Raw genomic sequence first — 17168 nt, 5'->3', positions numbered from 1 at the left:
CCAAAAACCCATTTCCTTTACAAGGCAGTGGGTTCTTTCCGCATCTGCTACCTTTCTTCCTTTTCACCTTATTCTGCATCCACTACATCAAACACACCTACCTGCTAACTTTCTTACAGCCTTTGCCAAGTAATAATAGGGGCATTTATATAGCGCTGGGTTTTTACGCGCACCGGCGTGTCCCCGCGCTTCGACCACTGCGAAACCCTTCCTGGCTTCCCTGAGAGATGGTCCCTTAATGGGTATCTCCAGGGTGAGACCAGGCATCCCCGGCGGTCTGATGGGGCCGTTAGTGAAGATGAGGCAAGCTAATGCCCAGAGTTGCCGAGTGTGATCGCTGATCAGAGTGGGCACCGAGGCGAGAGAATTATCGAGTCCGCTGACCCTGGTCCAGAAACCTGCCGCGTCGGGAATCGAAACCTGGTCCCGGGCCGTCCTCTGCTCTCGGGTCTGCCGCCTCTAACCAGTGAGCCACACTACTTCACTAGTATTATTCTAATTCAAACTAGAGTCCCTGAAATGGGCCCGGTGTTGTAATTTTTCAGCCCTACCGCACACAGTGGTAACTTAATGCACTTACATTGCTTCCTTTGATGTGGTAGCCATTTCTTAGCATCCCACTGCAAAATATGACGCCCTATCCGAATAATGAGGTGGAAATCCAAAGATCCACTTCCCTAACAAGTCAGTGGATAGTTAGCACGTCTGCACCCTTTCTAATTTTTCACCTTTTTTATCTTCCACTCAATCAACACATCATCTATACATAACACCCACCAACTTGCTACCGTTTTTGGCCGGGGTTATCAATTATTCTTCAATTTCATACTCTGATTCAAACTCGTGGCCCTTTATTGAGCCTTTTTGTTGTAGCTACTACCCTGGCCGAAGGCAGTGGGAAATTTGCACACTTGCTGCCTTTCTTGGCTGGGGTTATCAATTATTCGTGAATTTCATATTCTGATACAAACTCGTAGCCCTTTTTTGAGCCTTTTTGTTGTACCTATGGCCCGGTTCGAAGGCAATGTAAAAATTGCACACTAACTGCCTTTCTTGGCTTGGGTTATCATATATTGTTCAATTTCATTTTCTGATTCAAACTCAAGGCCCTTCATCAAGCCTTTTTGTTGTAGCTAATACCCTGGCCAAAGGCAGTATTATATTTTTACACTTGCTGCTTTTCTTCCCTGGGGTTGTCAATTATTTTAAAAGTAGCTACCATTTCAAGAACAATACTTTCTTTTGGAAACAAATTTCAAAGTAATCGTCTCTGTAAAACTTCTTTGCCATGTTCAGTCATTTCTCTAATTTTTATTTCTTGTAGAATAGTTCCATATTCAGCATCATTTGCTTGTTGCATATTTGTAATAAGTTCCTTAAATTCAAAATATGACCAAATGTTAAAATATCCAATCCTACATTACATTGTTTACTTATACAACCTATGGAGCATAACAACAAAGTACAATACCACAAGCTATCTGGAGAAGCTAGTTGTAAAGTTTCAAGAGTCTTGACGAAAATGAAACTTCTCATTATTGATGACCTAAGCATGGTATCAAAGTTAATGCTTGCCTTTGTGCATTTAAGAATGCAGCACATTTTTAAAACAGAGTATGACATTTTACTCTCAATTTATTTAAAGCAGAGACAATTGTACTATGTCCTAAGATTCTTTTAATGGTGCAAAATAGCATTCATTGATGTTTGTGTCGAGTAGTACCTTCAATCTACATTGCAGACAGCAGGGTTCACAACTTCAAATCAGCTTTGGATGTAAATTTCTCCTCAGTATCTGTGCTGAGAGCGGCCTTCAATCATTTCTGCACTGAGTACAGTTGACAACTAGATACCAAGATCTCCAGCACTACAGAAAACATTCAATACAATCTTGATTGATTTCAAACAGAGGCAATTGCACAATGTCCTCAGATTTTCCTAAAGTTTGAACAGTAGGTAATTCATCCTTCATTTAATGCAGAGAGAATTCTACTATATGCCTTCACATTTTCTTTAAATAACTGACAAAAAGCATTCGTCTATCTCTGTGTCAACAACTGTCTTCAATCTACACTGCGCAGGGAACGTACAAGCTCAGCGCCAAAGATACTACTTACTCACTCCACCATAAATAATCACCAAGAAGAGTGAACACTTTTATGTTAGAGTGAAACATACTGTCCCTTTTAAATGGAATTGATGCAGAATTTAATCGACTAAAGACATTACTTCAATTACTGTTCCTCCCCCCGATCATGTATCATCACAGGGTACGTTCAACTTCAGCGCCAAAGGTATTACTAACTCAGTGCACCAGAAATCATCAACACAGGACCGTATTGAATAACATGACTTATTTACCCAAAAAAAATATCCTACTTTTTGGACATATAGTTCAACTTACTTCTGTGAATGGACAACCAATATTGCTTAAAAAAAGACTTTGCTACCTGCTTGGACCACGCATAATCGCAAACTTCACAGAACTTTGTTCCCTCAGGTGCCACCAACTCATTCAACCACTTATCATCGCTGCATTCACACACACTAAATTACCAATATTGTGCAGCTGTAATCAATGCCACGTAGTCATGAAGTCTTGGTATTGCTACTTCCTACCGTCACCACATGTCCGTATTCAGCCAGAATTTAACTGATTCTTCATTCATTACGTATAAAGTACAGTACCAAATAAAGTAATCTCCCTCAAACCTACACAAAATTGTCAATTGCCCTTACTAAGCCAGAATTCACAAGACCAATAAAAATTACTATTAGTACATCTTGCCCGGACCACACATCTTCGCAAGCTCCACAAACGTTGTTGTTTTAGGTACCACTAACTCAGTAGAAACTATTTCATATTCTGATTCAAACTCAACAGCATTTATCGAGCCTTTTTGGTGCAGCTACTACCCCGGCCGAAGGCAATAGCAAATTTGCACACTTCATGCCTTTCTTGGCTGTGGTTATCAATTACTCTTCAATGTCATATTCTAATTCAAACTCATGTCCCTTTATCAAGCCTTTTTCATGTAGATACTGCACTGGCAGAAAGCAGTGGGAAATTTGCGCACTTCCTGCATTTCTTTGCAGGGGTTATGAACTCTTGTTCAATTTCATATTCCAATTCAAAGTGCAGGCCCTTTATTAAGCCCTTTTTGTACTATCAACAACCCTTGCCGAAGTCAGTGATAAATTTGCATACTTGCTGCCTTTCAGAGACAATTTCACAATGTCCTCAGAATTTCTTAAAGTTTGAACAGTAGGAAATTCAGCCTTCATTTTTTTAATTTAGAGATATTTCTACTGTATGTCTTCAGATTTTGTTTAAATGAGTGACAAAAAGCATTCCTCCCTTCTGTGTCAACTACTGCCTTCGATCCCCACTACGGACAACAGGGTTCAAAACTTAAATTCAGCTTTCTATCTACACTATGCACAGCATTCAAATTAGCCTTCATTTATGTAAGGCAGACACAATTTTATTAATGGATGGCACAAGAAACATTCCTCAATATCTATACTAAGTAATACCTTCAGATGTACACTATGAACAACAGAGTTTACCTCTTCATACCACAAGCATATCAGTACTACAGAAAACATTGAATCAAGCCTTCCTTTATTTAAAATAGAGACTAATGAATTCCATATCTTCCGATTTTGTAAAAGAATGTGACAAATGGTATTCATCTATAACTGTGCTCACTAAACCCTTCAATCTACACTGCGGACAGCAGATTTCCCAACTTGAATTCCCCTTTCCATCCACTCTAAGGACAACATTGAATACAGCTTTGATTTATTTAAGACAGACAATTGTACAGTGTCCTCAGATTCTGTTAACTGTGACAAAAAAGCATTCACCGATCTTTGTGTCAACAACTGCCTTCAATCTACACTGTGGACAGCTGGGTTCACAACTTGAATTCAGCTTTGGAACTTAATTTATCTTCAATATCTGTGCTGACAACTACCTTCAATATATTCTGCGGCCAGTAAAAATCAAAACTTGATAGCAGGAGCTCCACTACTACAGAAAACATTCAAACCAGCCTTGCTTTATTCAAGGTAGAGACTAATGAATTGTATGTCTTCCGATTTTGTAAAAGAATCTCACAAATAGCATTCATCTATAACTGTGCTTACTAGTGCCTTCAATCTACACTGCGTACAGTAGGGTTCACAACTTGAATTCACCTTTCCATATACACTAAGGACAACATTGAATCTAGCCTTGCTTTATTTAGGACAGACAATTGTACTGTGTCCTCAGATTCTGTTAACTGTAACAAAACAGCATTCATCGATCTTTGTGTCAACAACCGCCTTCAATCTACACTGCGGACAGCTGGGTTCACAACTTCAATTCAGCTTTGGAACTAAATCTGTTCTCAATACCTGTGCTGAAAACTGCCTTCAATATATTCTGCGGCCAGTAAAAATCAAAACTTGATAGCAGGAGCTCCACTACTACAGAAAACATACAATTCAGCCTTGTTTTATTTAAGGTAGAGACTAATGGATTTTATGTCTTTCGATTTTGTAAAAGAATCTCACAAATAGCATTCATCTATAACTGTGCTCACTAGTGCCTTCAATCTACACTGCGGACAGTAGGGTTCACAACTTGAATTCACCTTTCCATCTACACTAAGGACAACATTGAATCTAGCCTTGCTTTATTTAAGACAGACAATTGTACTGTGTCCTCAGATTCTGTTAACTGTGACAAAACAGCATTCATCGATCTTTGTGTCAACAACTGCCTTCAATCTACACTGCGGACAGCTGGGTTCACAACTTGAAATCAGCTTTGGCACTAAATTTGTCTTCAATATCTGTGCTGACAACTACCACCAATATATTCTGCTGCCAGTAAAAATCAAAACTAGATAGCAGGAGCTCCACTACTACAGAAAACATTCAATTCAGCCTTGCTTTATTTAATGTAGAGACTAATGGATTGTATGTCTTCCGATTTTGTAAAAGAATGCCACATATAGCATTCATCTATAACTGTGCTCACTAAACCCTTAAATCTACACTGCGGACAGCCGATTTCCCAACTTGAATTCCCCTTTCCATATACACTAAGGACAACATTGAATCTAGCCTTGCTTTATTTAAGACAGACAATTTTACTGTGTCCTCAGATTCTGTTAACTGTGACAAAACAGCATTCATCGATCTTTGTGTCAACAACCGCCTTCAATCTACACTGCGGACAGCTGGGTTCACAACTTGAATTCAGCTTTGGAACTAAATCTGTCTTCAATACTTGTGCTGAAAACTGCCTTCAATATATTCTGCGGCCAGTAAAAATCAAAACTTGATAGCAGGAGCTCCACTACTACAGAAAACATTCAATTCAGCCTTGTTTTATTTAAGGTAGAGACTAATGGATTTTATGTCTTTCGATTTTGTAAAAGAATCTCACAAATAGCATTCATCTATAACTGTGCTCACTAGAGCCTTCAATCTACACTGCGGACAGTAGGGTTCACAACTTGAATTCACCTTTCCATCTACACTAAGGACAACATTGAATCTAGCCTTGCTTTATTTAAGACAGACAATTGTACTGTATCCTCAGATTCTGTTAACTGTGACAAAACAGCATTCATCGATCTTTGTGTCAACAACTGCCTTTAATCTACACTGCGGACAGCTGGGTTCACAACTTGAATTCAGCTTTGGAACTAAATTTGTCTTCAATATCTGTGCTGACAACTACCTTCAATATATTCTGCGGCCAGTAAAAATCAAAACTAGATAGCAGGAGCTCCACTACTACAGAAAACATTAAATTCAGCCTTGCTTTATTTAATGTAGAGACTAATGGATTTTATGTCTTCCAATTTTGTAAAAGAATGTCATAAATAGCATTCATCTATAACTGTGCTCACTAAACCCTTCAATCTACACTGCGGACAGCCGATTTCCCAACTTGAATTCCCCTTTCCATCTACACTAAGGACAACATTGAATCCAGCCTTGCTTTATTTAAGACAGACAATTGTACTGTGTCCTCAGATTCTGTTAACTGTGACAAAACAGCATACATCGATCTTTGTGTCAACAACTGCCTTCAATCTACACTGCGGACAGCTGGGTTCACAACTTGAATTCAGCTTTGGAACTAAATTTGTCTTCAATATCAGTGCTGACAACTACCTTCAATATATTCTGTGGCCAGTAAAAATCAAAACTAGATAGCAGGAGCTCCACTACTACAGAAAACATTCAATTCAGCCTTGCTTTATTTAATGTAGAGACTAATGGATTTTATGTCTTACGATTTTGTAAAAGAATGTCACAAATAGCATTCATCTATAACTGTGCTCACTAGAGCCTTCAATCTACACTACGGACAGCAGGGTTCACAACTTAAATTCACCTTTCCAACTACACTAAGGACAACATTAAATTCAGCCTTGCTTTATTTAAGAAAGACAAGTCCCGTCGGACAATAGTCTAACGGGACTCTTTTTAACACATAAGGTAACACCGTCCCTTGAGCCCTATTGGGATTTGATTTGCAAAACCCTAGACAGTAAACTGTATCATCAGTTTCTGGTAGGTACATTGCCCATCAACTCCTTTACTACGAAGTGGCCGAAGAATGCAAGCAATAAATGTTTTTTTGTCCCGACCAGGTAGAAAGCATTGGCCATCTGTTTTTTGCATGCCCAGTATATCGATCCCCTCGATTGAAATGGCTGAAACCTATATGTATAACCTTGAATTGTGGGGGACATCGTGAAGCCCTGCTGAAATTACATGATATACGAACTGAAATGTCTGTGATTTGCGTAGCCAAATTTCTGGGGTGGGCGTGGCTGATCCGTTCAATGAAATTGAAAACCCTTTTAAATTAATTGTCATGAAATGATTGTATGTTGATTGTTGCTACACTTTTTTTTATATATAATTTGTGGGCATGTTTGAAGTAGTTTTTTAAAATATTATGTAATGTATGTTGTCTTTTATGAATTTTATTCGAAATAAAGACAAAATGAAACTGAAACTGAAGAAAGACAATTGTACTGTGTCCTCAGATTCTGTTAACTGTGACAAAACAGCATTCATCCATCTTTGTGTCAACAAAGGCCTTCAATCTACACTACGGACAGCTTGGTTCACAACTTGAATTCAGTTTACCTTCTACATTAAGTACAGCATTGTATTCAGCCTTGCTTTCCTTAAGGCAGAGACAATTATACTGTGTCCTCACATTCTGTTAACTGTACAAAATAGCATTCATCGATGTTTGTGTCAATTAGTACCTTCGATGTACATTACGGACAGCAGGGTTCACAACTTCAATTGAGTTTTGCATGTAAATTTCTCTTCATTATGTGTGCTTAAATCGGTTCTGCACTCAGAAGAGTTCACAACCAGATACCAAGAGCGCCAGCACTACAGAAAACATTCAATACAATCTTGATTTACTTGAAACAGAGACAATTGCACAATGTCCTCAGGTTTTCTTAAAGTTTGAACACTAGGAAATTCAGCCTTTATTTATTTATTGCAGACACAATTCTACTATATGTGTTCACATTTTGTTTAAATAAGTGACAAAAACCATTCGCCTATGTCTGTTAACAACTGCCTTCAATCTACACTGCACAGGAAACGTACAAGCTCAACGCCAAAGATACTACTTACTCAGTGCATCATAAATCATCACAAAGAAGAGTGAATAGTTTTATGTCAGAGTGAGACATACTGTCTTTTTAAATGGAATTGATACAGAATTCAATCAACAAAAGACATTACTTCAATTACTGTACCTCCCCCCGACCACACATCATCACAAGGTACATTCAAGCTCAGCACCAAAGGTATTACTAACTCATTGCACCACAACTCATCACCACGTGACCGTATTGAATGAGATGACTTATTTAGAAAAAAATATATCATACTTTTTAAAGATGTACTTCAACTTCTGTAAATGGACAACCAATATTCATTAGAAAACTTGATTTTAAAGACTTTGCTACCAATGCGTCGTGCTTGGACCACGCATCAACACACTCCACAGAATTGTGTTGCCTTAGAGACACACTTGCTGCCTTTCTTGGCTGGGATTATCAATTATTCCTCAATTTCATATTCTGATTGAACATCAAGGCACTTTATCGAACCTTTTTGTCATAGCTACTACCCCAGCCGAAGGTTAATACTCCAAACGTAATCTGTAAAATTTGCCAAACAACTCTTTCACAGGGTGATCCATACAAAAAATACTTCTTTAGCACAGCAAATATAGTGCGACACATGAAGAACTTGCAGCCCAACAACTTTGCTTGAGCTGCAACACAAAGATTGAAGTGCAACCCACCTGCTGCTCCACCAAGCACATCAACTGCTGCAACAGCATCTTCGTCAACCAGTCCATACTCGCATATTAATCTTGATTGTGGTAAACTTACATTTCTATGCATTTATTGCGATGAACTTTTGTGTTACATGAAATAGTCTACCAACCTCATCAAAAACAAGAAACAGGAGCATCGCTGTCCTCAACATCAGTCACTACACATTTATCAAGCTTTTTTGTTGTAAGAACTACCCCGTCCGAAGGCAGTAGGAAATTTGCACACTTTCTGCCTTTCTTGGCTGGAGTTATCAATTATTGTTCAATTTGATATTCTTATTCAAAGTCAAGGCCCTTTATCAAGCCTTTTTCATATACATACTACTCCGGCAGACGGCAGTGCGCAATTTGCACATTTACTGCCTTTCTTCGCAGAGGTTATGAACTATTGTTCAATTTGATATTCTGATTCAAAGTCAAGGCCCTTTATCTAGCCTTTTTGTTGTAACTACTTCTCCAGCTAATTTGCACACTTGCAGCCTTTCTTATTTTTTACATTATTCATCTTCCAATCAATCAACACATCATCTACACGTACACACACCTACTTGCTACCTTTCTTGGCTACGGTTATCAACTATTCTTCTATTTCATACCTGTATTCAAAGTACAAGCCCTTTATCAAGCCTTTTTTTATTGTAACAACTACCCCAGCCGAACGCAGTAAGAAATGTGTACACTTACTGCCTCTCTTGGTTAGGGTTATCAATTATTCTTGTATTTTATAATACAGTTGTGACGAATTTAATTAAGAAAGTGAAGATTTTTTTTAAAACGTATTTTATAAGAAAAAGAAAACTAAAAAATCTACTTGACAAGGTTTTCAAATTGATTTTTTTTAAATTTTTTATAGTAATCAATACAATTCGATCACTAGAAAAACCAATCCCTTTAATGAAGGGCAAAAGTGGAAAAGAGTAACTAACAGAAAAAAAAATTCAGAGGTTTTTTTGGGTGAATGGAACCATAGTTCAAGTTCTGAGCCTTTTTTTAATGATGACAGCTATCTTCAGAGTAATGATTTCTTACATGCAGTTGACACTAGTGGTCGTGCCTACGAGCTTAGAAATGGTTGTGCTATTGTGAAAGACAACATTGTTCCTAGAAATGCAATAGAGTTGTTAGCTGAGGAAATTTTAGGGAAACGTCCTAAAGCTCCAGTGAACACTAGATAAATAAAATATATTTATTTAAACTCAAGACTCTATTGATTGTTTTATGCAATTTCTTACATAACTATATTAAAAAAGTGTTAAACAAAAAAATAAGATGTTGCAAGGACTACAGTCTTGTAGAGTGAGAGAAAATACTGGTTTGCAAGGTAATTCTCTAGCTTGTCTTTCTAAAAAAGGTATGCGGAAGTTTTTTCACCAATTCAGAATGTTACCAGTTCATCAAACTCAAATGAGGAAATTAGTCAGAACGTTGTATTACGCAAAAGTTCCAGCACTAATGTTAAAACAAGTTGAACAGTACTCTTTTCCGTGCATCTGTATCAGATGTAACGAATGTTACTCATGAAATTTAGCTTACCTACTTTGGTCCTCAGGAAGACAGTGCAGAAACTGAGATATTAATAGAAGAAAATGTGAAAGAGAATGTACAATGTTCTACTGTAGAAAATTTTGAGCTAGATATTACAAAGTTTAAGGTGAATTCACTTCAAACCCCAAATTATTCTTCTATTTGTTTTCAACAAACTCATTATAAAAATCAAACCAGGAATGTTCATCTGTATTTAAAAAGGAAAATAATAATGAATGGAAGCATTTCGCAACGTATTTGTTGGTAGAGAATTCTTCTGATTTGGGTTCTGATCAGAGTATTTATAAATATTGTTATAACAAATTAGATAAGAACAAAATGCCTGCTAGAGCTGTGCATAATAATCTTGAGTTTGTAATTATTCCTTCTGAACTAATGGATTTAAATACCTACGAGTCTATTCTTATTCAATGTGTGCAACCATTTCAGGCTATTGTTCGTATGGAGCCTAAGACAGGAAAATTGCCTCCTTCAGATTTACAAAAAGGATTAAAGGGAAGAGTTGTATATTTGCCTGTAGATTTTTCATAAATAAATTGAAACAATTGGTGTAGAAAATGAAGAAGATCAACCTTCAGTTATTCTTGTTAATGGCGTTCCTACTAGGAGTATGAAAATCTGGCAAGAATTAGTGAATGTTAGCAAAGTGTAAAAGGCAACGTATCTACTAAAAAAACTCATCAGTATTATAAAAATGTGTACGTGAGCTGTGCTGAGTACACTTGGGATGATTTACTTCAATTTCCTCGGGACACAAATCCAAAGATACTAAGGGGCAGATGTATCAAGATACCATTTTGCACTTCTCAAATAGCGATTGTTAAGGAATCGCTATTTGAGAAGTGCAAAATGGTATGTATGTAGAATTTTGCTATTTATTAGCGATTCCTTAAAATTCCTTAATTGCGATTAGCAAATTGCTAATCGCAATTAAGGAATAATTTCCCATTCATTTCTATGGGCCAGGAGGCCCATAGGAAGGAATGGGAAGTTATTCTCAATTTGCGATTAGCAATTAGCTAATCGCAAATTGAGAATAATTTCAAGGGTGCAAGGGTGTCTTAAGGACACCCTGCTGCACCCCTGAAATTGATATGTGTACACATATGGCGCACATACATGCCCTAAGGGCATGTATGAGCGTCATATGGCACCTTTAGAATTTTAAAAAAGTGCTTTTTGAAAAGAATTCGCCAATTACCACCAACTACAAGGTGATGGTAATTTGCGAATTCTTAGTCAAAAATCGCAACACTGAAGTGCTTAATACATTTCAAATCACAAATCGCATTTTGCTATTTCTTAAAAGCCTCACAATATTAAGGAATCGCTAAATATGCGATTCCTTAATATTGCGAGGCTTTTTGCTTGATACATTTCAAATCCCGTTTTTTTTGTCGCAAACGCTGCTATTTTCCGAATCGCAGCGTTTGCGACAAAAAAAACGGATGATACATCTGCCCCATAATATTGAATACATGACACCTGGAGAACTGTGCTCTTTGGATCCAGTTAATGTATACAGGTATTTCAATCATAGATTCAAAGCTATAATGTCTTTTATCACCAATAAAACAAAATTCTCCTCTTGGAAAGGTTTTGGATTTCTTTTGGAGAAAAGAGTATCCACCAAAAGGTGCTCCTCACACACATATGCTAATATGAATCAAATATGCTCCCAAATTTACAACTGAGACAGATGATACTGTGCTGTCTTTTATTGGAAAATATGCCAGATGTAATACACCGGAAAGTACACAAGATAAGGACTTAAAACAACAAGTCTTACAATTACAAAGCCATCGTTATGGGAAATACTGTCATCGAAACTACAAATTTAAGAACAAGTTCTGCACCAAATGTCGTTTTGGATTTCCACGTCCTGTAATATTGTGAGGAAGAGTGAACAGTTTTATGTCATCTTTGCCACATACTATCACAAAAAAGCCTCCAAAAATACATACAACTTAAAAGAAATGAAAAGTCAAAATATATAAATGTCTACAAACCAGTCATTTTGTCCATGTGGAATGCTAACATAGACATTCAATATATTGCAGACAATTCTGTTGCTGTTGCTCGATATCTAACACCCTACATAACAAAATGAGAAAAGATAGAATTGAAGGAGATGTGAAAAGAGATTTCCTACAAGAAAAGTCTAACTAAAAAATTATATAGTTACAGTTTAAAAATGTTATATCATCGAGAAATTGGAGCTTATGAATGTTCAGATGGCTTATCATCTGCAAGTCTTTACTCCAAATCTAGAAGAATCATTTGGGTGAGTCTAAGCCTTCATGCTACACAAAATTGAGTACTTAAATCTGTAAAAGAAATGTAATATTTAACTGAAAAAAGCCAGAAAGTATACGTATTATAGTGTATTAGTTCATAACACTTCCTATTCCAAGTGCTCAAAGATCCCTTCCTTTTTATTCATTCTACTTTGAGTTCCTAAGAAGGACCATCTCTTCTGAGAATCCTGTCAAATAGAAAGAAGATCACCATAATAACAGCAATGCACTCATCTTCCAGCTTTTCTTCAAAAAGAGATTTCATTCCTGAAGACCCTCCAGAGAAGAAGAAAAAAGCTCTAATTTGGAACTTATTTACTATCCCTGAAGAACAAAAAAAGGGTAATGCTCCATTAGTAACCTGTAAAATTTGCCAAACAACTCTTTAAAGGAGTGATGCACCCACAAATTGATCCTCATGTCAGTGAAATTAACATTTTATGCATTTATTGTGATGAACTTTTGTCTTACGGGGAACAGTCTATCGACCTAATAAAATGCAGGGTGCAGGGAGCAGGAGCTCAACATTACTTTTTTTTATATTATCTTGTAATTGGTACCAACAACCCCAGCCGAAAGCAGTGCTTAATTTGCACACTTTCTGCCTTTCTTGACTGGAATTATCAATTATTCTTCAAATTCATATTCTGATTGAAAGTCACAGCCCTTTATCGATCCTTTTTGTCGTAGCTAATACTCCAGCCAAAGGTTAATGCTCCAAAAGTAATCTGTAAAATTTACCAAACAACTCATAAAATAAATGTTCAATGAAAAAACAAAGGTTTCAGTGCTGTTTACGTTAGGAAAAAGGATTAATAAAACATTAGATATTCACTGAAAAACCAAAGGTTACAGGGACAATACAGTTACTCATTTAAAAAAATTAAATGCTAATTCCTAACAATAAATTACCTGTAACCTTTGTTTTTTTTCTGTGAATTTCCTTGTTTTTTTTTTAAAGTAGTTTTTGCAGCATGGTGTAGAAAGCGACGGCCTCTGACCAGCTCTCAGGAATCCCACTGAGTAGGGCTTCTAGAAAGTACTAGGAGGGATTCTTGGTCCCCAAGGTCCTTTAGCATCCAAGACAATTTTATTCCCCAACCAGTAGTGTGCCAGGAGACATGTTTGGAGAGTGGTGCAGACAAGGGGTGTCGCCTCCAATGACCTCTTAGCAAACTGACTGTATGGACTTGCTGGAAGCAAAAAGAGTGATACTTGGCCCCCAAATATCATCAATTGCAAGGAGATTTAACCCCCCCAATTAGTACTATGCCAGTGGGCACGTTTCTAGAGTGACGGAGAAAGGATGTGCTTGATGATTGCCCAAGGAGTGCCTGTATGATTCTATGAGTGCCGTTGCCAAGGACAGATTGCGAATACTGGGTGTTTTTAACAAAGTGTAAAACACATATATAGACATGTTTTACATAAGGTTTCAGTGTAGCTATTTAGTAAGATTCTAATGTAACTTTCCCCTTTGTCTTCATTTGGCGAAATAACTAAATCACAAATGCATTTACCTTCACAGCAACAACAGAGGTCGCAATGACATCATTAGTCGCATACAATGTTCCCTCTAATTTTTTTCCTCTTTTTGCGGCAGTGTAGGGTCTCTGTGCGCTGCAGCCATGGGTATGTGCGCCAAGAACCAGACCGCGTGTGTGGGTTCAGCGCCAAATATCACTCCAGAATTTTGCATAAAACAATGAAAAGACAGGGCATTTCCACAAATACAGCACTACGTTAAGGGTCGTAAGGCAGGTTTGCAATTTGGATGTACACGCCATTACATGAATTGGTGACACAGGCAAGTACACTTCGAGTTTAGAAAAGCACAAGACTCCAATGGTGGTACCATTATAAGATTTTACTGCTGTAGGTGTAATGTTACTTGTTGTATTATAAATCTGGATACAGAGACAAAAAGATGCAGCAAAATACCAATTTCCACTCTTGCCTGTCTCTGCATTCTCCTTTTGTACCTGTTTTCCTGTCTTTCTCTTCCTTCTTTCCAGTTGGTGTGTTTCTCTCTCGGTCAATACGAGATGAGGAAAAATAAATGCCAGTACCCAAAAAAAGAGTGAGGGTGAGACCACCGGCTAAAAGTAACCACAGGGCACATGTAACGAAGAAAAACGTGTAAAATGTAATTGGTATAATCATCTTCCTTAAAAGACAGTGAAGGGTTGTAGTGACAGGATAGTAAATTACGGAGCCCCAAGGAGGAGTAGTTTGCACGTTACCTAAATCCCGCAATGGCTTTGTAGCACCACAACACTACATGAATAAAAATCTGTAGTTTCCATTGGTTGAAATGTTCTTGCGGGGTGGGTGTGTGGTGAGTGACTCCAGGGCAGGTAGATCAGATGAGTCACATGTCTAGTGAGTAGGCAGGCCCAAAGTGAAACTAGATAAAAAAATAGTATTATGGAGTTGCAAGCAAGTAAGGGGGAAGGGCAGAAAACAAAACGGGTTTTATTCAGTGTAGATCATGGGTATTCACAAACTTTCTCTTGGGGCCAAATTGACAGTGTGGTTTGGAGCCGAGGGCCGCACCTGTGGTGGCAGGGTCAGTGGGGGAAGGTGCCGGGCTAGAGTAAAAAAAAAACTGTGACCATGAGGTTGAACACAGGCCCCTGCAGTGGACGCCTTCATCTACTGAGCTACCAGACCCGGCATGCACACATTTCCCTCCCTCTGTCTCCCTCTATCTGTCTCCCGCCCTCTGTTTCCCTCTGTCTGTCTCCGTCTATCTCTCTCCCTCCCTCTGTCTCCCTCCCTCCCTCTGTCTCCCTCCCTCTCTCTGTCTCCCTCTGTCTGTCGCCCCCTGTCTCCCTCCCTCTGTCTCCCTCCCTCTCTCTGTCTCCCTCTGTCTTTCTCCCTCTTTCTCACTCTGTCCCTGTCTCCCTCTGTCTCCCTCTCTCTCTGTCTCCCTTTCTCTGTCTCCCTCCCTCTGTTTCCCTCCCTCTGTCTTCCTCTGTCTGTCTCTATCTCCCTCCCTCTGTCTCCCTCCCTCTGTCTCCCTCCCTCTATCTCTGTCTGTCTGTCTCGCTCACCCTCCCTCTGTCTCCCGACTCCCTCCCTCTGTCTCCCTCTATCTGTCTCTGTTTCCTCCTTCTAGCTCCCTCCCTCTATCTCCCTCTGTCTGTCTCCCTTTGTGTGTCTCCCTCCCTCTGTCTCTCTTGACTCCCTCTGCTTCCCTCTGTCTCCCTCTCTCTCTGTCTCCCTCCCTCTGTGTCCTTCCCTCTGTCTCACTCCCTCTCTCTCTCTCTCCATCTGTCTGTCTCCCTCTGTCCATCTCCCTCTGTCTCTGTCTCCCTCTCTCTTTGTCACCGTCAATCTGTCGCCCTCCCTCTGTCTCCCTCTATCTATCTCCTTCTCCCTCCCTCTATCTCCCTCCCTCTATCTCCCTCCTTCTATCTCCCTGCCTCTATCTCCCTCTGTCTGTCTCCCTTTGTGTGTGTCCCTCTCCCTCCCTCTGTCTCCCTTGACTCTCTCTGCCTCCCTCTGTCTCCCTCTCTCTCTGTCTCCCTCTCTCTGTCTCCCTCTCTCTGTCTCCCTCTCTCTGACTCCCTCTCTCTCCCTCTCTCTGTCACCCTCTGTCTCCCTTCCTCTCCCTCCCTCTGTCTCCCACCATCCCCCTCTCTGTCTCCATCTTTCTGTCTCTCTGCTTCTCTATCTCTGTGTCTGACTGTCTCTGACTCTGTCTGTCTCTGCCTCTGTCTGTCTCTGCCTTTGTCTGTCTCTGCCTCTGTCTGTCCCTGTCTCTGTCTCCCTCACCGTCTCTCTGTCCCTGTCCCTGTCTCGGTCTGTCTCTGTGTCTATCTGTCTGTTTCTGTCTCTATCTGTCTCTATCTCCGTGCCTCGGGCAGTGCACAGTACTGTGTCTATACGTCCCTGTCACTGACAAAAAAAAACACAATAATCCAAATTATTTAAAACCCAACATGCTCTTTTGTATATGTCCTGGTTTTAAAACAAACTACCAAAATGTATCTATGTATTAAGCAGGTTAACTACTATGATCATCAATCCAATTCCACCAATGTGGGAGTGGGCTGGAGGAACCAACAGGGGATGAAAGACCATCGTGCTACATACAACACACAGGCCATTACAGGCAGCGGGCACCACCAAACTGAGACTGTCCAGCAACCTCGGTGGTGGCACTCACTGAAGAGCCAAACAGAGCAAGGCTGAGGGCTCATTGTGGGTCATTGTGAAAATATTCTTGTTAATTGCAGAGCAGTAGGGTCAGAAGTGGCGACTGGTTGCTTAGAGCTTTGGGGCTGAGCCTCCCCTATTTTCTGCAGCATAAACATAGCAATTTTCTAAATACTATTATGATATAATAGTAATTAGGAAATTAGTGAAGCCTTTCTGGCCCTCACTTTTACTCGCGTTTTATTGGTTGTTTTTTTCACTGACACATGCGCACAGCGCATATGCCCTCAAATGAAACTTTGTTGGCTAAGTCAGGGCTTACATTGATCGAGTCCTGGTCTGCCATTGTTCGGGGACTTCGTGCACCTCCCCCAGATGATGCAGGTCAGCAATCAATTTAGATTGCAGCCACAGGCACTTTAGCCTTCAGCCCAATACTGCCTGGGGCTTGCAATCAATTGAAGAGTTCTCCTCATAGTTACCTATGTAGGGGGCTCGCCAGTAAGCATGTGACCCGGCTTCATCAGCTCTGTGAGTCTGAGAGGTCGGGTCACATTTAGTAAGCATACTCTGTACATGCTTTGGTGTGCATGCACCGAGTCTGTTTAAATCAGCACCCTATTTCACTTTCCCTTGCTGGCTCTCAGACAGTCAGAAGGCAGAAAAAAGCTAGTCCGTCCTGCAGAGGGAGACTGTCTGTGTATTTTCCCTTCAAACCCAATCAAAAGCAAGTCGGACCCTCAGTGCCTTCCATTGCCTCCTGCAGTCAG

The 17168-nt window shown here is 39.5% G+C and overlaps 1 protein-coding gene across 1 annotated transcript in view; it reads right to left on the bottom strand.

Moving 5' to 3' along the window:
* The window catches only part of LOC147726517 (sodium channel protein type 4 subunit alpha-like), a 450487-nt gene that overhangs the window by 306026 nt on the left and 127293 nt on the right, over positions 1-17168 (bottom strand). The window contains exon 3 of the mRNA XM_086963476.1: positions 6404-6443. Within this exon, the coding sequence (XP_086819602.1) occupies positions 6404-6443 (40 nt within the window). The remainder of the gene's footprint in view (positions 1-6403; positions 6444-17168) is intronic.

Source organism: Lissotriton vulgaris, chromosome 3_1 (assembly GCF_964263255.1).
Source record: "Lissotriton vulgaris chromosome 3_1, aLisVul1.2, whole genome shotgun sequence".
NCBI lineage: Eukaryota > Metazoa > Chordata > Amphibia > Caudata > Salamandridae > Lissotriton > Lissotriton vulgaris.
The sequence above is the reverse complement of the archived record's forward strand: the minus strand, read 5'-3'. Positions and strand labels throughout refer to the sequence as shown.